Here is a 23,461-nt window from a genome sequence, read left to right as displayed (position 1 = left end):
ATCCTTACAGGTGATTAGGGTTTACAGCCAAATTATCTCCTGAATTACATTAGCTGAAATCAATGTATTCTACTGGATGAGCAGACTGTTCCATAAAACCTTGGCAGATAAAGCATTAATAAGTGTCAGAGCTGACTTGGTCAATTGAATGATTTGCTGACGCTTCTTTTTACCACAAGCCTGCACTTAGAAGTCCAGTGCCAAAGGTTCAGTATATATAGCTGAAGACAGCAAGTAGATGCTCTCTTTTTGAGCAGGGTTCTGACAAGCTGCCTTTCTCATTATCCCTCGCTGGCAGCACTTTCAGGCAGGAAATTTAAAACATGGTAAAGCTGAAGCTGCCCAATCCTGGCCTGGAGGACAGGATACCTTCCCATGCTGAACTTGAGGTCCTGGAGAAAGAAGAGGCAGACTCCAGACCAAAATGGGACAACAAGGCACAGTATATGCTGACCTGTGTAGGGTTTTGTGTGGGCTTGGGAAATGTCTGGAGGTTCCCGTATCTCTGTCAGAGCCATGGAGGAGGTATGTCTTTAATACATCTTAACTAACTTAACTTTGGGTATAAACCAGGTTTAATCTCTCTTTTGGCAAGCAAATAATGGAATATGTTTAGAACTGTTCAGGTGCAGTGAGAACAGGGATGATCTCTCTAGAAGACTGCATAGCAGAGAAGGTAATTTCACATGTCATGATCACACACTGAAGTCATGTTACTGATGGAAGAAAAGGAAGGGTCTGTTTCTATTTCAGGACACAGGATTGAACAAGTGAGTCTTCCACAGTCATGTCCATAATGTAGTTTCTCAATCTAAACCCAATGTTGCTTTCCATAAATATATATACATATATATAGTGTGTATTTAAAATATTAACAAACTACTTGGGACTATGATTCTGCTCATGATACCAAATGATCTTTTTAGAATAGGTTTTTCATTGGGCTTGGACTGATCCATGTAGCCCCTGTAGAGTGAGTGTTTGTATAATTTGTGCTAGGATTAACAGCACGAATGAAGTCAACATTAAAAATATTTGTTTAGCAGTTGGTGTTATTAAGTCATTTAAAATCCAAGCATATATTATTTACTGTATAATTTACTGGAACTCCTTAAGGTTAAGGTAAGGACTTAATGACCACGTTAGAAATTTTGTTTTCTTTTGCTGTTTGTTTTGAAAGGTAACTTTGAGCTGAACCATTGCTTAAATATTATACAACAGCATAATTTTTTCATTTTGTTACTGACTTTTTTGTCCGCTATCCGGTTATTGTCCACTTTTCACTCTGGGATATGTGTAAAATGTATTTGTTCCTTTGCAATACTTGGTCTTGAAAGAAAAATTTTGGCTTAAGGAACAGTATTTTAAAGTAATATTCTTTTACATGTACATGGTGAGATATTAAAAATTGCTTTCCTTGTTAGAGTAGGGACAGCTGAGGGCTCTGTGGGGAGTTGCTTACATAGACTCAGGGACATGCAACAACAGGTGCAACAACAGTTGCAAGAAGAGATGCTTTTATCATTAATATTTCTCTAACATGGGCTGATATTTAAAGTTTGCAGTGCAAACTGGAGGTCATTTGCAGCAGAGTCAGGTCTTGTAGCAAAAAAGTTACAGCACACACACAATCAGAAGTGTTTGACAATTTTAATTTTAAAATAAGTGGATGTATATCTCCAGAACTGATGGCACTCATTGGCTTCTCTTAGTTTTAGAAAGTGGACATGCCCTGTTTTCCAAGGTACATTTATAAGCACTTCCTAGCTTTTTGGCCTTTATTTCCCTTGTGTTTTAGTCATGTGAAATGCAACTGAAAAGCAAGCACCCAACAAAAGCAAAGAACTTGGTATGGATCATGGTTTATCACTGATGTCAGTGAAGATTTATGGATTGCTTGTGTGTGTGTCAGTCCTCTGGCAGCGATTCTCTTCCTTTCTCATCATCCTGTAACTTGTTCTTTCTCAGAAAACGCTGTCAGGAGCACTGACAGCAGTTAATCCTGGGTTCTTTTTCCCCTGGGACTCTCTCACTCAAATTTTAGGCAGAATTTGAAAGGGAGCACATAGCAAAGGAATTATAAGCTAATACACAGATATGTGTCCTTCCAGCTAGACTTGCTACCTTCTCTAATATTCTTCTGCACAGCACCAAATGATGTGACTCATATCAATAAACACAAGTAATGCCTTCCTGTGACTTCTTAGAAAGGATTCCCTAATTTCATCGCACATAAGGATGGAGAGCTCTTGTGCAATCCCTACCCCTCCTCCTCCTCCTCCTCCTCCTCCTCCTCCTCCTCTGCTGTACAGTGCACCTCAGCCTCTCATGGCAGGTCTAAATACAGCTCTTGCCACCACTGTCCTCCTCCCATTACAGTTTCTGTTCTCAGACTTCTCCCTTAAATCAGAAAAAAAAAAAAAAGACCGCCTGCTTTTTGGATGGGTGCCTTTAAATTTGTACACGTGATTATTTGTATTGTAAAAACAGATCTCAAAGTTCTTATTTCTGAAAACATTTTGGTGTTGAGACAATTTCTGCCTCATGAGGTTTTGTGGCTCCTGCATCTCTAATTCCCATTCAGCCGTGTTCACAGCACACCAAGCACCCAATAGAGGCAGCACTGAAACATCTGGGATTGCAGCTGTCAGATTGCTGAAGGAAACTCCCTGACACCACAAAACCAGTCCAGAATAGGATGCTTGTGGTAGTCATCACATCCAGCCTCAGCTGTGCTCCCTCTAAGCAGCTTCATCTACATCCAGTTGGAAATGGTATTTACTGGGCATTTTGGGCAAGTTCTGCCTTAGTCCTTGCCTCTCAACGTGGTGGCCAAGATGATTTACTCATCTTTGGATTTGTGTGGTCCACTCAGGGGCACAGATGTGCATCTATAACAGAGTAGGGTAAAACTGTAACAATTATGCACCTTTTTCCAAATTATCCACTAGAAAGCAAACATGAGTTCACTGAGGAAACTCCATTCTGCCCCAGTAGTTCAAGTCCCTTTTTCCTGGGTAGTGTTTGTCCTCATACTTTGTGTCTTCTAGATATGTCTTTGCTGAAGCCTGAGTGCAGAGCAGCAGGAATTCCTGTTCTTGCTCTCCCACTGGCAATAGGAATTATGTTCCTCCTTAGATTGTTCCTGGAGTGATTATTTTAGAGTCCTAAAGCTCACATTGGATATGATGGCAGATTACGGTTGCCAATTAAGAGATTAAATTAAAAAAAGAAAAACCCAAAACCAAACCAACCAGCTATATTTTGTGCAGGAAATATCTGCAGTAGATGTGAAAAAGTCACTCAAGGTTACATATACTGTCTCCTGGAAATTGTTTCTAATTTCTAAAGATTGGCTTTGCTATCTTAACTTCTTTCTTTTTGACTATATGGATGAATGTTTGGATAATTTTGGTTGGGTGAGCTCTGGTAGCAATGGTGTGGAGAGTATTTCAGCCAAGGACACTCCTGATTGAGACTGGCTGTCCACCTACTTCGTGAACCAGTGCTTGTACATGTTACATCCCTTATGAAACATAAGGGGACTACAGTAAAGCATAAAATTTACCCTTGTGTGGTACTTGGACTTTAAAAAAGGTGGATTTTTTTCTCTGCAAATTATCTGCAGCGAAGGTAGTTAGGAGCACTGTGTTTATAAGTAATGCTTATTGTCAGATGTTGAACTTAAATCTGGAATTATTTAAGAGCTGCTTCTTCCTAAGCACAGCACTGTGATAATGTTTTCACACTGAGATACCCAAATACACAAAAGTAAATTGGTGGTTACATAATTTACTTACATTTATTGTCATATATAAAGTTTATATTTTTTAAAATGGAATATTTACTCCAGTGAAATCTAGTAGAGCAAAGCACATTTTATCCTTTAATGTCTTAAAAGTTGTCAAATCCATCATTACCAAAGACAAAACAGAGTTCAATATGCACACAATGCAGAAGGGGTGGTGTTTGCCTCAGTGATTTCACCAGCTTAATGAGATTGAAATTTCCCTTCATTTGATAGCTGTCTCTGACATTGCTCGTAGCTTTTGTTTGATCTTTATTGAGCAACATGTCATTTAATCAACTGTTAAACGTTTTCATTTTATCCCTGATGACCATTATAAAGTAGAGGATGCATATTTAATGTTTAAACCATTGATTTTAAAAGAAAGTCTCTAACTCTACAGCTCATATATGGAAACCTTGCCACTGCATGAGGGAGAATTTTTTATCTCTCTGCGTGCCATGCTGAAAGAAGGGACAGCAATGACGTCAGCAATTCCTCACCTAGCAGCTGATGGAATAACATGTTGCTGCAGTTGAGGTCTGAGAACATGTTAGTACAGTAAAACATCTCCATCTGAAGTCTGCCTGCCTTCCCTTTGTGATGAACTGTGTGCAAACAGTAATGATTTTTCTTTCAATAGCAGTTCTTAGATTAGAGAGGAAATAACAGCTATACAGGTGTTCAAACCAAATATTATTTGTTTTGAAATACAGTATTGAAACAGGATGAGAATCTAATACCTCAGTTGTAAGGTTTTCAGACTAGAATATCAATCATTTTTTGTGTGCATATATACAGTGTCTGATTTCAGAGCATTGGTTCATTTGTTAGGATCATAAAATTGTAGCAGCTTGAAAAGTATTAGTTTATTTTTTTGTGTCCCATGTGAACCTGAAAGTGTTCTAAAGGTGTGTGGGTGTGGCACCTGGGGACAGGGTGTAGTGGTGAACACTGTGGTTAGTGATTGGACTCCATGATCTTAGAGGTCTTTCCCAACCATAATGACTCTATGATTCTATATGGCAGCTTTGCCAAGCCAAAATATTGTTTTTCCATTATAGCTTCTTTCAGAAAGGTTGAGGAGAAATTGAGAGAAAGGGAAAATGCAGCAGAGATGGATTTCTGAGCTGGCTGCTAGAATTGAACCCTAGAAACCAAAGAACCCAAGAAAAAGAAGTGTCATATATCACTGAGAGCTATAATTTTATTTCTCTTGAAAATATAACAATATTCCTACAGCTAAATATTGGTAGTTTCAAATACATAAAATGCTATTCAAAATGCTGATTCCGTTGTGGCACGTGCCACACATCAAGGTGAATGATTAATCACTGAAAAGTGATTTGTGCACAAGAAAAGATATTTTTATTGAAGCCAGTTGCTAAAGGTAGCTCTGCAGACACAGTATTCTCAGACTTCTGTACAGCATGTCATTTAGCCACAAACAAAAAACCTTCTTACTAAAAAGTTATAAATTTTTAAAATCAGTGTGGTTCATCTTGCTTGCATTAAAACCTAGTTACTACTCTAAAAATATACACTGACAAACTGAAAACATTTCAGAGGAAAGTCAGAAGAAAAACTGAGACATAGTTTTCGTTAGTCAAAGACTGAAGGACTCATTATTATTTATTTGTAGAGATGTTTGTTAAACTTCCAACTTTGATGACTGTTCCTTTCTTTCTTCTGCTCCAGTCTATCTCTTCAGGAAAAGGATTATGTGGACATCATCTCCAAGAAGAAGAGTATCTCATTTATTTTCTTGCTCACTTCTCTCATCTCAGCTACATCCCCTTCTCAGGAGACCATTTAATTCTTGCAAGAGCAGCCTTGCATTAGTGTGGAGCAGCTCTGTGGTAGATCTAGGAGCCTCAGGCTGCTGCTGTCTCACCGTGGAGAAAAGTGGCTATTTTGTAATGCCAGGAAAGAGTGAACTATGATGATCCATCCTGGTTTTGAGGAAAATAAGCTCCCCTAGTTGCAGATTCAAATTTAGCATTGTGGTCTTAGTTGAGATATTGTTACAAATGGTGTCAGTGCTAAAAGCAGGCAATTCCTGACTCATGGCTTTCTGTGTATTTCCATGGCACAAACCTGTGAAACATACAGGGCTTATTCCAATTTTTGAGTACCTAGGATTTCTTCCAAAACAAGGCTCTTCCTTCTGTTTCTCACCACTCCAGGGACTTCTACAAATTCACTGACTGCAGGAGGTACTACTGTCAGATGTAACAGGGCAGCCTTCTCTCCATGCTTTGTTGACTGTCACCTGAAAGGCATCTAATCCAGAAATGGCAATGGACTCCTCATCCACCTGTGCCTGGCATCGCTGCTGACAGCACAAAGGGTTTGCCCGTGTTGGCAGAAGTTCTGGGACTCATTGAAACTGTGTCAGACTCAGTCACTGCAAAGAACTGACTGTCTGTCCTTTCAGTTTCTAAAGGCTTGTCCTATTCTGTCTTTATGGACTTCCTTAGCTGTGCTGGAACATGCAGTGGTGCACACGTAAGGGCCCCTGTTCATCTGATTAGACATGCAGTGCATGCAAATTTGGCTTCAAATAGTTCTCTGCTGATTCTCCACCCTCTTTCTCAATAACACTTCTCATAACTGTTTTAGTTTTCATAGTAAGCAAGATTTTTGCAGTGTATGCAATGAGATCTCCCTCACTGTTTCATTCCAAGCCCTTACATCCTGATGGCCTCCTTTCCTGATGGGAGGGAACCCATCCTCCCCCTCCTGATGGGAGGCTCAGTGGGACAACCTCCACACATGGAGTCTGGCCTTTCACAAAAATTACAGTGCATGGAAGTGCAAGGAGCCATAAATCTGGTCTGTGCTCCATCCCCATGTAGCCTGACACAGTTTCCTTCATGCCACACTCTGACCAGGAGCCCTCATGAGGGTAAAATCAGAGAAGAACACAATCATTGTTTTAAATTCCAGCAGTTCCAGCAGTTTTAAATTCCAGAGTACTCTCTCTGTCTCAAGCAAGACACCTTATAAGAGTCTGAAACCTGACCCTGCAGAGTTTGTATGGATGCCTCATCTGGATCTTTTCTTGTTACCTACTCTTTTGGATGCCATATGGATTTCTGCTACACCACACTCTCAATTCTCTCTGGTGAAGCCCTTCTTGAGCAACAGTAACAGACAAGTCCAGAAGATGGATCTGTACAGCTACCTGATCCAAACACTCCCCATTTGCACTGAGGATAAGTCCTTGTCATCCTTTGAAACTCAGCTTGCAGTGATTTTCGATCACGCCTTGATACTTAAGCATGGACCGGCAGGTAGTTCAGCTGAGGTGCTCCTAATGGAGACACATCACCTTTTTTGGTCAGGTCACAGTAAGATCACTTGAGGACTTGATTAGAAATTATGTCTCTGGTCAAAGATCTTATTGAAGAAGGAAATGTACATCCTTTATAGTCTTTTCAAGCTATGCCCAATTGCTCCTTATCATTCCTATCAAAGCAAAACCTTTTTTGATAGCTGTAATCTCTGTTGGCAGAAGGCAGAGAAGATCAGGCTGTTTCTAAGCAGCTTTAGAAAGTATTCAAAGGTAGTCTGAACCTTTTGCTTTCAGCAGACAGCAGGCAGACTGATATTCTGATTTAGGGTCCATTTTTTCTCCCTAATCTAAAGTGCACAGTTCACCTCCCCTCACACAGTTCTAGCAGTCTGGTCAGACATGGCTTTCCCTCCAAGACAGGGAGATTCAGCAGCAGCACAGTCCCAACACCACAGCTCTCCCTGCTGACAGCACAGTGTGTAAAATTTGCTGCAGGACTGTCAGGGTTGAACCATCTTCTATGGTGGACATGGCAAGAGTGTTGGATCAGCCTCAGGGGATTTCCTCCAGATGCCTTCGGAGTTCACTTTATTAAGATGCTGCAGAAGAAGTCTTTAAGTATAACATACCTATGACAGAGCAGTCAGATAAAGGGGTCCCATGGCTGTCTTTGCATAGACACAAAAAGAGGAAAGGAAAAAAACTAAAAAGGTGTGCTGTGTGTTCACAGCTTGCCAGCTTTCTTGATAGCTCGGAATCCCCAGGAAGTAAATTTCCATTTCTGGAATGGCTTTCATTCTTCAGATTTCCACTTTCACTTGCTATCTGATTTTCATTGCACACATGAAGAAAAAGTCAGTAAATACTCAGACCTGAACCCTTAACATTCTGGTCTGCATTCTTTTTATTGCTTTCAGATTAATTGCTCCTATTTAGATTAGGAAGATAAAGCCAATTTGTGATGACAGATAACCATAATTCTAATGTACAGCAATATTCAAGCATTTGACTCTGCACTTCTACAGTGCAGTGTGGTGCTCTGGGGTACCTCCCATATCCAAGGTACACCTTGTTCAGGAAAAAATTAGTTAAGAATACTTGTCCTATACTAACCAACTTTATTGTCATTAACAGGGTTTGAACCCTGTACTTCAGATGTCTTCTAATCAAAGAAGAACATTGTTGAACACAGATGCCAAGAACTTCTTGTTGTTTCAGACAGACAGCCCAAGGCTCCTGCCTAATATTTAGGGGTACTTTGCTTAGTTCATTCAACTATTTCACATTTTCATTCAACTATTACACTTTGCATGACTCACAGCTATAAAACCATAATTTTTCGCAGGGAAAAAAATAGAGGAAGTCATTCCAGGAGAGTAGCTATCTTTCCTTCACTTGCAATACAAAGGTAGCTTTTTCAAATTTTAACCTTGAGAGTGTATAATTTTTGTTTATGTGTGTCTCTTGGGAAGAATAAGAATTCCTACCTGAAATGACACATGTAACTGAGTGCCCTGCCTGGGCAATCAGGAAAAGCATTGCTCAGAAAACAGGGAAGGGTTTCCACAAAGGTGCTTACAGTTGCTTATCATGCCAAAAGTGCTTACAGGTTGCTTACAGGTCTGCTTATCACAACTCACAAACCTAATGGTTTTTTATTCTTTTAGTACTTCACTGATTGAAATCATTATTTTTCTTATCCATTCCAGGAGCTTTCATGATCCCTTTCCTGATTTTGCTGGTCCTGGAAGGTATCCCCCTGCTTCATCTTGAGTTTGCCATTGGTCAAAGGCTGAGAAAAGGCAGTGTGGGCGTATGGAGTTCTATCCACCCGACCCTGAAAGGGGTTGGTAAGTCAAAAAGCTGCCTGAGAAAGCACAAGTCTCTGAACTGATGATCTGAAAAACAAATCTACTGGGTTTCATTCTTGTATGCCATAAGAGATTTCAGGATCTATTAGTTTTCCCTTCTTCCTAACTCTCCACTGAGACGTCAAACTAATCACTATAAAGCAAAATGACAATTTTGTGTTCACCTTCCCAAGTACCGTGGATCCTGTTAAAACCTTTCCCTAATCTGAAACCAATTTCAGGCCTCAGAGATATTTTCTGTATTATCCTCACTGGCTGTTTTTACCATTAGGATGAATATTTGGGTGTGCCAAAAACTGTTCTGTAACTGTTCTGTGGATAAATATTAGTTGAATCTTTATCTGATAGACCTCAGCTCCCCTGAATTTTATTTTTTTGCATCTCAGAGTTGCCATTCCATAAGCTGTAGAAACAGTATTTTGCAGAAAATACTTCTTCACCACTGTACCAAACTTTTGAGTATAACAGTCCATTTGAAAATGTTGCAAAAGCAGCATTATGCACACAACATGAAAATCTCCACAGCTGCCTCCTTACACAGGAAACACAGAGGTGCCTCTGAACATCAGGAAATGTGGTGAGGGTGAGCAGACACTGGCACGGGCTGCCCAGGGAGGGTCTGGGGTCTCCAGCCTCAGAGATACTCAAAGCTTGCCTGGACCTGGTCCTGGGTAACCAGCTGTGGGTGCCAGGGCTGGAGCAGGGTGTTGGACCAGGTGACCTCCAGAGATCCCTTCCAGCCTCAACCACACACTTGAGAGGGAAGAAACAGAACTGCTTTGGCACCCACTGCTTTTGTAAATCAGTTACAAAAGATAATTGTTCATTGCATCTGGAATTTTTCAAGATTCTTTAGAACGTAGGAGCTCTCAGGAGCTAATGATTAGCATTTACTGTCTGCCAGAGAAGTCATCAGAGGGTGATTGCTGGGGAACAGGCAGGGGAGGACAGATACCAGTGTGAATTCTGTACCTGGTCACAGACTGTGCCTCCTGGCAGCTGTCCATCCTGTACAACACCACCTCTGCTGACTTTGCAGGGACATTGTGGAAGAAGGAGATATTTCAGTCTCATTTAACCAAAATCCCAAGTCAGTTGAGCTTTACATGTCTCCAGCATCCTAAACTCCCTGGATATCAGCTGGCAAGGCTCTGAAGAGGATTGTGTGGCTCCTGTAGGGAATTAGTCCTCTCATAAAGCTGGCTCCTAAGTGTGCATCACCTTCAGTTTCAGAGAGTTTTTAGGATGTAACTCTACGTTGGACTCGCCTGTCCAACCTTTAGGCAAAAAAATCACAGTGATAAACCTACATCCAAAATGTGGCAGATTTTTTCCATCCAAAATGAGGAGGGAAAGGTTGAGTTTGATACCATGTACTTTGATATATCTTGAAGGCAAGAGTGTTGCAATTTACACAGTGTTCTGATTTTTTTTTCAGGCATAGCATCAATGTTTGTATCTTTCCTGGTGGGCTTATATTATAATACTATTATTGCCTGGGTGATGTGGTACTTCTTCAATTCCTTCCAAGAACCCCTGCCGTGGAGTAACTGTCCTCTCAATGACAACAGAACAGGTATATTTTATAAAATATTTTTTTTGTTGCACAGCACAGATTTCTGTTTCTAACAGTTACCCTAAATGAGCCTGTCTGTGAAATAGCAGTAAGGTGTGGCAGTCCTGTCAGGCACATTGCACTATTTGCAACTTGTGTTTTGTACAAATTCACATTAACTAAAATGTGGTCAGCACTTAATCTTTGAGGCAAATTTTGCCTTATATGAAACCTCATTGTTGATTTTGACAGATGTGTTCATATTCAGAATATTCACTAAGGGCAAATCTAGTATAAACATGAAGATTTTCCAGATTTAAGCATTGTTTTTCATCCATCTCTTCAAAAGCCCTCCATTAGCACACTGAAAAGGAAAAAAAATAAAGCATATTCCATTTGAAACACCTGAACCTCTCAGTATGACAAGTCTACAGCTCCTTGGAGCCCGCTTGGTGACAGCAGCTTTGTTTCCATAGTCAGTCCTACACGACACTGTGTGAAGCAGGTTTCTCTGCTGGGTCTGTGGGCAGCTGCTCAGAGTGCTCTGCCCCTCTCCTCCCAGGATAGGCATGGAAAGCCTCATATAAGGGCAGGCCAGGACAGAATATTGCACAGGCCAGCACAGTGCAGGGAGCTGGGGGGATTCAACTTGAGCTGACAAGATATTGAACAATGCCCCACAGAACAGAAGAAAAAATATCTCTGAAGGAGGTGTGGGAGGAGAAGAGCTACTGTATTAAAATACCTGTTAAAGAGCTGTCTTTTAAATCTCTCATTTTGTCATTAAACTAGCCTCCAAAAATCTGAAAATTTGCCAACAACAAATCCGTTGGCATTAAGTGGAACAATTTAAAACACTGATGTTAATTATTTAGCTTCCTTTTTTCCAGGCAAATCAAAGACATACAGAATGACAACCATTTTGTGGTTACAGATTATGTAGCAGAGTGTGCCAAGAGCTCTCCTGTAGATTACTTCTGGTACAGAGAAACGCTGAACATCTCCACTTCCATTGAGGATTCTGGCAGTATCCAGTGGTGGCTCTTGCTGTGTTTAACATGTGCATGGGGTGTGCTGTACGTGTGCATAATCAGAGGCATTGAAACAACAGGAAAGGTACTCTGTCTTGGGGGAACTTTTAATGAGATTATGTTAATCTCATTAAATGCTGTTGCGATCCTTTATTTATACAGAATTATTAATGCTGTAGAAGCTGTCTGGTTTTTGACTGAAAGCATGTCCAAAATTTTGTGTCATCACTGGGACAGCTTTTTGAAGGATGAAAGTGAATGAAATGGAATCTGGCTTGATTTGATTTATGTGGAGATTTTTGTGATCAACATTTTGTGAGTCTTCCTTGTCCTTACATGTCCTAGTAACACATTTTTAGGTATTATCACTTTAACACTAACATTAATCTTTAATGCAAGATCAAGGGACTCTGTTTTTATGATGGCTATTCTCTTCAAAACATACCTCTACAGATTTATTGGGGTTTGTGCAAGTCCTAAATATTATTTCTACAAAAGAGTGACCAACATTCTTCTTCCCAGCAAAGTCCTGAGAGTCCATCCTTGCCTCAGTCTGGTCTCAGGGTGCACATTATTTTTGATGCTGCTTTTGAGTGATCTGAGTTGAATTTCAGCAATGACAATTTCTCTTAAATAGGCCACTATTGCTAAAAGAGTATTATCCAAATGTATCACAAATACTATTTCACTGAACATTTATTACTGTAGAATGCTAATTGTGACTCACTTGAAACTTGCCATTATTGTTAATGAGCAAACCCTGATTATTTCCCTATTTTCTTCACTTTTTAAAAAAGTTCAAGTGTTTTGTTTCATTTGAGTGGTTTATTTACACTTTTTTTTTTGGTGCAGGCTGTGTATGTGACATCAACTCTCCCGTATGTGGTGCTTACCATTTTCCTGATCCGCGGCTTGACGCTGAAGGGATCAACCAACGGGATTGTGTATCTCTTCACCCCTAATGTAAGCCACTGCTGGGGCCATTGCTCAGTGAAACATGGTGTAGTCCTCTCTGTGATTAACAACTGATTGAAAATTAGTCCTCCCCACTGCTGCTTTTCTAACTATCCCTCAGGCACCTTAAAAAAATCTTGATTCTGTGAGGTGAATCCTCTGCATTGGATAGAAAGAGTGTACATGTACGCAAATATTTTCTCTCTTTCTCCATCCTCCATCAAAAGGTGTTCTAACAAGCTGAATGATCATCACACAGCAGTGGGGTTGACATTTATTTGGCTTGATTTATTTTATTGTATTCTACCTAAGAGCCAGCCTAAATTTCAAGCATAAATCATGTATTTGGGAGTAGAACCACCTAATTGCCATATGAACAAAAAAACCTGAGAGAATGGTTTAATTATATAACAGCATTTAAACAAAATTAAAAGAGGGATCATTTCCATAAACAGATCTCTGAATGTTGATTATTAATGCTCAGTAATAAACACCTTTTCTGAAAACAGGCATGGCATCTGTCAGCTCTGGAAAGCATGCTTTTAATCAATTTTCAAAATACTTACATAAAAACCTAGATAGGTTCTCTTTTATTAAAAAAAAAAAAGGTAAGTTTGACAAAAATATTGACCTATTTGTTGAAATTCTTCAAGAACAGTGAGTCTTGCATGATTAATGTACTCATTTTAATTGTTGTTTTAAATCTCTCATACTCAGTTTAAATAGCAATGTTGGATGTGCTTAAAGCTGTGTGTCTGATGCCTCAGGTTAGTGAGCTGGCGAACCCAGTGACATGGCTGGATGCAGGAGCGCAGGTGTTTTACTCCTTCTCCCTGGCCTTTGGAGGCCTCATTTCATTCTCCAGTTACAACTCCGTTCAGTAAGTAGCCAGGCAAAACCCAAATTTCATATTAATATTTCATTCTTTCAAATGAAACATCTCTATTTTGCCCTGCTGTTGTACTGCTTGGGACTGGGACAGCTTCCCCTCAGACATGTAAGGTGCAACCCCTCTGACTGCTCCTAGCCCTCCCAAAACAGGATTTCAGGCCCCTGCTCTGGCTGACTTCCTAGAGAAAGTTGTGGTGATGCAGGATAGGAAGAAGGGGACTGGCTGCCCAGTAAAGGTACAATGATGATGAGCAGGAGTTTCCTCTCTGGGAGTGCTCAGTGCATGGTGATGCCCTTGGTCTCAGGGCAGGTGGTAAAGCACATATTTCAAATAAATTCACAGAACACAGTTTAAAACTTTAGCTTTGCAATGAAGAGATATAGCTAATCTTGAAATTTAAATTCAATTCCTTTATATGTGTGCTTTGGGGCCAGGGAGTGAGAAATCCATCATCCAGAGACTGACCCAGCCTGCAAATTTAAGTGCCGTGTGATGCAGTGCTATATTCTACACTCTCTCTCATAAAATGTTGCAGCAACCACCAATGCCTCTTGGTGCCTGCCATCCCTTCAGAACTCTTGAAAAGAAAACTGTCTGGAATTCACTAGATGTAATATTTTTGATAAACACCTCTGAATTAAGTTTTGGATATGTGGTTTGGCAATGCATTCAGAGACCTGTGTTTCAGTTTTGGCTTGGATTCAATTACACCACAGCAGCATTTCAGTCTCTGAGGAAGTTCCTTGCCACCACTCTTGATTTCAGGTGTTTTTGAAAAGATCACCTGGAATTTTTGGTGTCTGCAAGACTCAATGTGAGATGTCAAGCCCTGCTTAAGGTCTAGGTCAATGTCCCCGGGCCATGGGGTCAGAACTGGGAGCATCCACCTTTCCAAAAGACACAAAGGAAAGAGCAGTGTCCTCTGGGTTTTCCAACACATGGGGCAGTTGCATTCAGGCCATATTCAATGCTCAATGATTCATGACTTAAGGGGGGAACTGAACAAAGTCACCAAACTCCCAAGGAATATAAGTAAAAAAAATCCCCATGCAAATTCCGGTGTTACACTGTGGTGTTGGGCCACTTGCAATCCAGCACCAGCTGGACCAGGTGTCAGTCTGCCCCGGATGGTCTGGGAGTACAGAAACATCAGAAAATACAGTAAGGTTTCAATGCTGTCAAGGATTCACTAATTCATAATGAGAAGGAGCTTGAGCATCTTACTTTCTCTAAAAGGAAGACATGTTTTTCAAGCCTGTCATTGAGAATCTCATGTTACATTGCAAAAACTGACACAGGACTACAGCAAGGAATTTCCATTCAATGCCCTACATCCAGCAGATGCCTATTTCCAATGCTATAAATGGGGAAAGGACACAGTGAGATAGGTGTTGGCTGGACAAGCTTGTCTCTCCTCTTGAACATATTCAGAAAATTAAATGTGACAACATCAAGTTTATCTCAATACCCCTCTCTTGCCCAAGAGAAATGAGTTATCTACAGTTTTACAGCCTTCTCTTACAATGACTAATTTAATATTGATATTTTATCTTGTCCCTCAGATGAAAGTCTGTTTCTGGCTCTGCAAATTCTTTGCATTAGCATGAGCACACTAGCAAGAAGTGCCTGCAGCAGAGGCATTTCTACAAAGAGTTTTTCTGTCTCATCTTTTCAGCAGAACATTACATTGTTCTTCCAAAACTTGGGAACATTTTGAACCATATTTTGTTCAACAGTCAAACAAAACTGTTCCCAAGTGCTCTTGGCAACTGCAATTTCACCATGCCTAAGTGCTATGAAAAGTGAACTTGTGCTCTCTTTTCATGTCTGAGTATTTGAATTCAAGCCCAACCTTTCCCCTTCCAGTACAATACACCAGCAGTGAAGGCACAGCCCATGGCAACGTGTTTCTGCACACATCCATGACAAGCTTGAAAAGCAGGGGACTCTTTTGCCCCTCATACTTTACTTCCCATGAACCAAACATGACAACAGCCAAGGCAATTATTCCTTATGAACAGGTTATTTGAAGGGGAAAAAAACCACCAAAAGAAACCAAACTCATAGCTGTTAAATTGCTTAAGGCCCCAAGTTTTAATTTACTAAATCTAACAGCACTACTTGTGTGCTTTTAGAGGGTTCACTGATGTACCTATGCATCCTAGACTATTTTTTCTTACTCTTGGTAGCCAGTTTTACTATTATTTTAGGAATGTGATTGACATCCATTGTTTCTTCTCTTTGAATTGCAGCAATAACTGTGAGAAAGATGCTGTGATCGTTTCCGTGATCAATGGCTTCACATCCATCTACGCTGCCACTGTCATATACTCCATCATTGGATTCAGAGCCACAGCAAGATATGATGACTGTTTTGACAAGTGAGTTACTGGGGGGAAAAAAACCTCACAGAATATGCAGGTGTTTGTTTGGCTGAGGCAGCTCTGTTAGCCCGCTGACAATGGATTTTTCATTTATGAATAATTGCAGCTCTTGACTCACATGGCATCAGAACCACTCATTACTCATAAAAATATGGAATCTTGTGGAACAAATCCCATAGAAAGTGACAATTGTTTAGGTCACCTTATTTCCTACATACATATATTTTACATTATTCTCCATGACATAGGGCATGAATGTAATATTCCCTGTTCCTGTGTTAGCTCCATGGTTAGGTTTCCTCCTGGAGAGCTCAAAAGCTTTGGACTCATCAGAGGTGCCTCATTTTACTTGGGCAGTCAGACTCTGTGGTTTCCAGTCTAGTTCCTCCACATTCAGCTGTGAAACTGCATGATTCACAGCTGCAGACAACTTAGACATTCCCATAAGCCACCCAGTCTGGGGACTGGTGTTTAGTCAGCAATGCTAAGACAAGCACCTAAATCCTGCATGGGTTTCTGGAGTGGCCATTCATGTAGAGTCATCTATGCCACGAGAGACAGTGTTATATTCACCTTGGAAGAAAGAAAATCTCACATGCACATCTGCTGGACTTCCCAATGCAAATACGATCTTGATATTGTACTCTCAATAACTTGTTTGATGATGTAAACAAATCCTGATGCTTACAAATTAATAATTTCAAATTACTTACATTCCACTTTTTCAGAAATATTCTTACTCTGATGAATGCATTCGATTTGCCAGAAGGTAACGTAACCCAAGATAACTTTGAACAAATGCAGCAGCTCTGCAACATGACTGATCCGGCAACTTTTGCAACCCTCAAGTTTGAAACCTGTGATCTGGAAACTTTCCTGAATGATGTAAGTTTAACACTCTCAACATATTGATACCTTAAATACTGTAGGAATGCATAGCAACTATTTAATTGCCAAGTCTAGCGACTACCCACGTAAATTTAAGTGCCGTGTGATGTTATTAATCCTAACTTCCCCCAGGGAGCGGAAGGAACTGGCCTAGCCTTTATTGTCTTCACTGAAGCAATCACCAAAATGCCCATCTCGCCTTTGTGGTCCATCCTCTTCTTCATCATGCTCTTCTGCTTGGGTTTGTCATCTATGTTTGGAAATATGGAAGGTGTGCTTGTACCTTTACAAGATCTCAAGATTATACCCTCCAGAGTGCCTAAAGAACTTATAACTGGTAAGTGCATTTTTAGAGAAAAGTGACCTCCCCACCCTCCCCAGAGAGCAGCTTGCATGCTGAAAAAGCAGCCCACCCCACTTTTACCTTCTGATCTGGAATGGTATAAGGTTCCTAGATAACCTACTGAAGATTTTCTCATGTTCTCCAATGGGGCAGCTGGTGTGAGGCTCCTTCTGAGCCTGCAGGCAGCTGTTAACCCTTAGGCTTGCCCATCAGCCCGCTCCTCCATTGGGAAGCTGGAGGACCTGAGTCCTTCAGCCAGGCAGGATTTGCCTCAGAGCAACATTATCCCCTCATGGAGAAGAGGACCTGTTTTCTCTCCTCAGCTTTCTCCCTTTTTGTTTGCCATATGTGCCACCTGTGTAATGTCAGGAGAGTTTTACCCAAACAGAAGCCAGCCTCCCCAGAGTGCCATTAAAAAATAAAATTGTGGCCTTCAGGCTGCAAGAGTTACTTTTTAAGCTTTATAGCTACTGGGGAAATACTTTTCTTTCCCATTTTGCTTTCGCTTTCTTTGCCTAAGTGTGCTGTTGTTTTTTATTTCTTTCTACAGGTCTCGTTTGTTTGGTGTGCTATTTGATAGCTTTCATTTTTGTGCTGAAATCTGGTAATTACTGGCTGAGTCTATTTGATGGTTATGCTGGCTCTATTCCCCTGCTGATAATTGCATTTTGTGAGATGTTTTCAGTTGTCTACATTTATGGAATAGACAGGTATGAAATACAGCTTAACCATTACTTGATATCAATGGATAAAGTGATTGTTGTTGTGTGATTGTTGTTGTACAGCTACAATCTTGCTGCATCTCTGTGCACAGAATTTCTGTTATAGAAATCAATGAAATTATGCAGGTATAATTTAGGGTTGCTTATATATTTCAGGTTTTTTAAGGGTTCTCAGTGAAAAGAAATAGTGCTTGTTAAGTATTTGTATGTGAAAGCTTTCCACTTTATTAATACATTATAATAAAAAATGCTCCTTAACAACTAGTTCAAATAAAAATATCCCTAAGATATTGCAAGAGAATATTAGAAATCAACAGGAGCCCTAGAGCGCATTAATATGAATTCAAATAATTTCTTTTTAAAGTAGGCATCAGAATGTAGATATTTGCAACAGTTACATAAGAGCCACTATAGATCATTTGCCTTTTAAATATGGTCATTTATATGGACATATAAATATGGACATTTATAATAACTTCTCTTCAGGATAATTGCATTAAACATTTAATTAGCAGAAGCAAAGTACAGGCACACTGGCACCGAGCTGAAAGTTTAACACAGAGTTATATCTCAGGAGTGTTTACAGGGAGTGCTAAATGATGCTCTCCAACACAGGGATCTCCAGGCAGGCTGCAGATATTAGTTTACAGCAGCTTGCAAATCCAGGCTACTGAGATACCTTCTTAGCTAATAAATCCAGGACTTTATCAGTTGCAGCAGTGAGTAATTGTCCTCTCAACTTTCTACAGATATAATAAATCAAGTTTCAACATCTTCATGTTTGTAATAAATACAGAAGAAATGTGAAATAAAGTACAGGGAATCCAATCACCCACAAGTTTTACTTGAACTTGTGCCAGATTCAGCTGCTGCTCCTGGCAGTGGGGTGAATGCCCTTGTGACCCATTTTCCCATACTTTTGTGCTACTCAAAGAAGCATGAACCCGGTTAGGTAAATTAGATGGTGTACCCTTGAGAAAGAAGGCTTATTTTAATTTGTTTAATTAAGGACAGAAAAGGCTGTGTTGATCACTTTTCCTTCCCTTTAAGATCTCAAAACTCCTTACAAAATACATTGTAATAATTCCCAGGACACAAGCATGGGTTGAGTCCATAAAGTGGGGCAAGGTGTGTGTGTGTGTGTTTGTGCTTGTTTCAGAAAAGAGCCTCCTACCAAACTTTAATGTTCCTGGCCAGTACACACCACTGTAGCCCTCATTGAGAGCAGGGCTTTTCAGGACTGCCCAAAAGTGGTGTTATCTGCTCCAGATGAGTTTCTGTGACCTTTCTCTGAGAAAGGGCTATTGGTAGAAAGATGGCTGTGTTTCTTGAAGGAGAACATGTGTATTACCCATGACACACATGAACTGCACCTGAACATGTGCTGCAGTCAGGACATGGGCCTCCATATCCTTTCAAGACACCTCGATCTCAGCAGTTAGGGATGAAAAGATAAAATAAATTTCCATAGTAATTGAGATTCCAGTGGATTCAGTGTGTTGTTCATAGTTGAAGGACCAACTGAATAGTCCCCTCAGGGTTATTCCCACAGAATATGCTATGCAGGAAATCCAGACAAAAGGACTAAAGAAGAAACCTAAGACTTCCAAACTATTTTTTAAGAAGTGTGTGCACAAGGTGTTGCATAATATGTAGAAGCCATAAATTGCTCCAGGACTGATGCCGACATTACCACTCTCAATGCGGGGCTTGTTTCTTCTTGTAGAAATATTTTTGCCCCACTGACCACTGCATGTTCCATGAATAATCCAAATAACACAATTTAGGTGTTTTTAATAATGTGTAAAGTTAAAAAATGTTTCATTATGAGCCTGAGAAAACTGGTAGATATCCAATTTAGGCAAACATTATATTATAATCTAATGATTAAATTACTTTTATTTGCTTTTGTTCTTTTTAAATATTGTATCAGTCTCTTTAATTTATGCAAGACTGAGATACTTATCAAAAAATTGTGAAGCAGTACTGCAATATGTTCTGGGCAAAATCCATCTGCACGCACTCTTTTCTGTTGAAGCTATTTCACATATGCCTCATAGACATCTTCAAGATAGTACATCTCCAAAAATAATTTTCCAGACTTGCAAGGATATGTGCCTTAATTTGAACTACTGAGGTCTAACTCCTGATCTTGTCAATTCTGATCTCAAACTGACATTAGCAAATTCCTGGGAGCTACAGTTAGGGGTAGCTTGGATTTCCCTGTTTATAAACAGGCATTCTTTTATCATGGCCAGTTTTTAAGTGTGAACCTCCTGCTTTTTGTTTCTAGGTTTAACAAGGATATTGAGTTCATGACTGGACACAAGCCCAACATTTTCTGGCAGGTTACCTGGAGACTCATCAGTCCTCTCATTATGTTAGTTATCTTTCTCTTTTATTTTGTGGTGAAAGTCAACCAAGAACTGCTCTACAGTGTTTGGGACCCTAACTATGTAAGTGTGCAAGCCAAAATATTTATTTATAATTATTTTAGGTATTCTTCTTTAATGTAACAGTCATTGTCAGTTATATTCATTTTCTATCTCAAACAGTTTTCTAGAAAACTTGCCACAAGACGTGGAAATGGGACTGCTTTTTTTTCTCCTCTTTTGCAACCTCACTTTCCCCTTATTAATGTTTCAGCCCTCCCTCACCCTTTGATTTCAGCCTTCCCACAAGAAGGCTGATTGGCCATAAGGCCCTGGTGGCCTGTCAAGCCCCCCATGCCCACATTCCTTCGTGCCAAGGAAGTGTTCCAGTCCCCCAGTCTCCCTTCCTGGCTCTAACTGCTTTCATGCCATTTCCTTTACATCATTTTAAAGTAAAAATAAGAACAAAACAGCTGAGGCTGGAAACCCTTGAACTGGAAGCTGCTGTGGAATTGGCAAATTGTTGTGCCACTATGGCTGGCCAGTGTTCTGATCACATATTTGATCTGTTGAATTATTGAATGTGTGCATGGTCCCAGGTATTTGCTCCTCATGGTTTTCTACAACTTGGTTGTTTGCTCTTTCAGGAGGAGTTCCCCAAAACAGAGAAGGTTGAATATCCCCCCTGGGTGTATGCTATCATTGTAATCCTCGCTGGAGTGCCCAGTTTGACCATCCCTACCTTTGCCATCTACAAAGCCATCAGGAACCACTGTCAGAAAAAAAATGATCGTGCTGGCCTCATCGCTACATCTGAGACTTCCATTAATGGAAACTTGAAGTATTCATCATAAACCCTTTTTTTCAAATGTGGGAGGATGCCCTGTCAGTGAGAAAAGTAAAAAAATTATATTTTTTAAGAATGTGGAGTTAATTTTACTTTCATTGAAGGGTAACCATGTGTTGTTTCCAGGTAAACATTTGCGTAACAATGCAATGCACGGTGAAGAGTCGATGGGCTAGCACCTGGAAGTAAAAAAAGTGACATTTGCAAGTGATCGGGGCACCAGACCAAATAATTTGTCCTCTTTCTGGTTCTGAAGCCAGCTTGTTTGAAACTGGCTTCTATCCCCTCTGCTTGGGGATGCACTGTGCATGAAGTGACTCTTCCATGTGTAATCATTCTGGTTGGGTGGCCAATTTGAAGGGTAACTTAATGCAGTCCTCTCTTGCACATTAAATTGTTTTTATTTTACATGCCACTGTGTTGCACAAAGCCACTAATATTATTTGTCTCATAGAGAAGTTTAAATATTTAATAAAAACATTTCTAAGTATGAGAATGACAACTTGATTAATTTAGAATTATACGTATTTTATAAATTGCCTATAGCTTCCAAGTTCCTAGCAGAGAGTGCTGGTTTTGCTGATGACAGGACAGGTAATCTTGCAATGGGGCAGCAGCAGCTCAGGAAAGAGCAAAATCTGCCTTCTGTGGCACCGATGAGCAAGGCGTGCACCACTTGCCTGGGGGATCCGTGCTGATGAGAGCACTAAGGCACACCAAGGTGCAAATCTTGCTCTCCTCTGTTGCCATCAAGGTAGGTGGCTCTGGTTCATGTACACACACAGACACACAGACATATGCACACACACAAACACATCTGACAACTATTTGAATTTTTTAACTTCTATGTGACCCAGTGGAGCTGGGTGAGGAGGCCCATTCCTCATGTGGCCACTGGAGAGGGAAAGGGGCACTGTTAAAGCACCCAGGCAGAGTGCCTGCAGCAGTGTCCATGTCCCCTCTGGATGGGTGATCCTCTTCATCCAACTGTCTGTGTATATGGACAGTGATACACTTGCATCACCTTGCAGCAATTCCTACACCAACCTTTTGAAACAAGAATTGATCCAATTTAGATCCTCACACAGGTTGTAATCAAAGTAGTCTCTTAAAAGGAATAGGTACACTTAAGGTATATTTACTCCAGAATGTATCTTTAGAGTAGTCTATCTCCTCCAAATTGAGAGTAAAGTGCCAGACGTTGCATGTGTACTTCATGGAATCATAGAATAATCAATAGTTTGGGTTGGAAATGAACTTGAAGATTATCCTGTTCCACGCCCCCTGCCATGGACAGGGACACCTTCCACGTGGCCAGGTTTCTCCAAGCCCCATCCAACCTGGACATGAAGACATGCAAGGATGGGGCATCCACAGCTTCTCTGGGCAACCCATTCCACAGAATCTGAATGATTAAATTAATTTACATTCCATTTTCAATTTTTTAAAATTACATTATGTAAGTAACTATTTAAACTATTTGAAGATGCTACTCTCTAATAGGAAGAACACTTTTTGTCAGATTTTTCTGCTGATAAAAAGCTCAGCCACCAGGAACGAGTAATGCCAGGTGTGAAGTGGCTGGCTGCGGTGCCAGGTGTGGAATTTGGAGAGTTGCTGGAAGGGCCCAAGGCATTTCCTGATCAGAAGAGCATCAGGGAAAGGAGTGATGGTGGTGTGTGCCCTGGGACCACTGACATTGTGCAAGGGCTGCCAAACCACCCTGTGTGTCCAGCTCGTGTGTACTCTCTTGTTTGGGGAAAACAATTCACCTTTTATTTTGAGGAAAACAATTCACCTTCACTTAGAAACTCTTCCCATTTAGAGAGGAGGATAAACTCATAAACTCTTTGCTGATATATTGAGGCAAGCAAGCTGACTGGCTGCTCTGTTTAGCCTGGAGTGAACTGATTTGACATGCACACCAGCAAAACCCTGGTATGACTGAAAGAAAACAGAAAAATATTCTCACATACTTTTAATTGAAGGAAAGCATTCAGCTCTTGCATTCATCAGTAACTATTTAATGAATAATAAAAATAGCCACTGGGGATTCATTGACAGATGGGAAGTGATTAACTTCTAGCAACTATTGTGAAAATGGACCAAATTCTAATGTCTGAACATACAAGGTCTAATTTTTCTTGGCTTTTTTTTCTAATTGAATTTTTGTATTTGGAAAAGATGCCTTCATTTATTTACTTCTATTAATAAACTAAGAAAGGAAATGCCATTTTTTTCCCCCCAGATTTTTACAGGTATTTTGCAATTTTAATTAGTCGGCTGCAAAGGTTTCTTTGTAATTATATTCAGTGTCACACTTCTCTGACAGAGTCTGAGAACATAAGGAGAACAGAAAATAAAAACCTGTTTGATACTGAGTTACCCATTAACAACATATTCCCAAGCTGTCTAACTGTAGAAGGAGCTGCAAAAAAAGGCAAGAGTGGTAACTCTCTATATAATAATAATTCCTAGTTTTGTCTTTAAACTGCAGCCTTGGCAATGACACTGCCC

At 40.2% G+C, this 23,461-nt stretch overlaps 1 protein-coding gene across 1 annotated transcript; it reads left to right on the top strand.

Moving 5' to 3' along the window:
- The first annotated feature begins 268 nt into the window (after positions 1 to 268).
- LOC132330415 (sodium-dependent neutral amino acid transporter B(0)AT1-like) lies at positions 269 to 20,951 on the top strand. Its single transcript, XM_059852747.1, has 12 exons — positions 269 to 525; positions 8,795 to 8,935; positions 10,395 to 10,532; positions 11,446 to 11,627; positions 12,395 to 12,505; positions 13,264 to 13,376; positions 15,641 to 15,769; positions 16,501 to 16,657; positions 16,793 to 16,997; positions 17,554 to 17,713; positions 20,019 to 20,181; positions 20,745 to 20,951. The coding sequence occupies exons 1-12, from the start codon at positions 324 to 326 to the stop codon at positions 20,949 to 20,951; spliced, it is 1,908 nt and encodes a 635-aa protein (XP_059708730.1). The 5' UTR covers positions 269 to 323.
- The last annotated feature ends 2,510 nt before the right edge of the window (positions 20,952 to 23,461 follow it).

Source organism: Haemorhous mexicanus, chromosome 1, assembly GCF_027477595.1.
Source record: "Haemorhous mexicanus isolate bHaeMex1 chromosome 1, bHaeMex1.pri, whole genome shotgun sequence".
In the NCBI taxonomy this organism is placed as follows: domain Eukaryota; kingdom Metazoa; phylum Chordata; class Aves; order Passeriformes; family Fringillidae; genus Haemorhous; species Haemorhous mexicanus.
Note: the sequence above shows the minus strand (reverse complement) of the source record. Positions and strands in the feature narration are given on the sequence as shown.

Coding starts and splice junctions, on each gene's coding strand:
- LOC132330415 (XM_059852747.1), top strand. CDS start 324: ATGGTAAAGCTGAAGCTGCCCAATCCTGGCCTGGAGGACAGGATACCT. Junction 12,506..13,263: donor TGTATCTCTTCACCCCTAAT/GTAAGCCACTGC, acceptor CTGATGCCTCAG/GTTAGTGAGCTGGCGAACCC. Junction 13,377..15,640: donor TCCAGTTACAACTCCGTTCA/GTAAGTAGCCAG, acceptor TTTGAATTGCAG/CAATAACTGTGAGAAAGATG.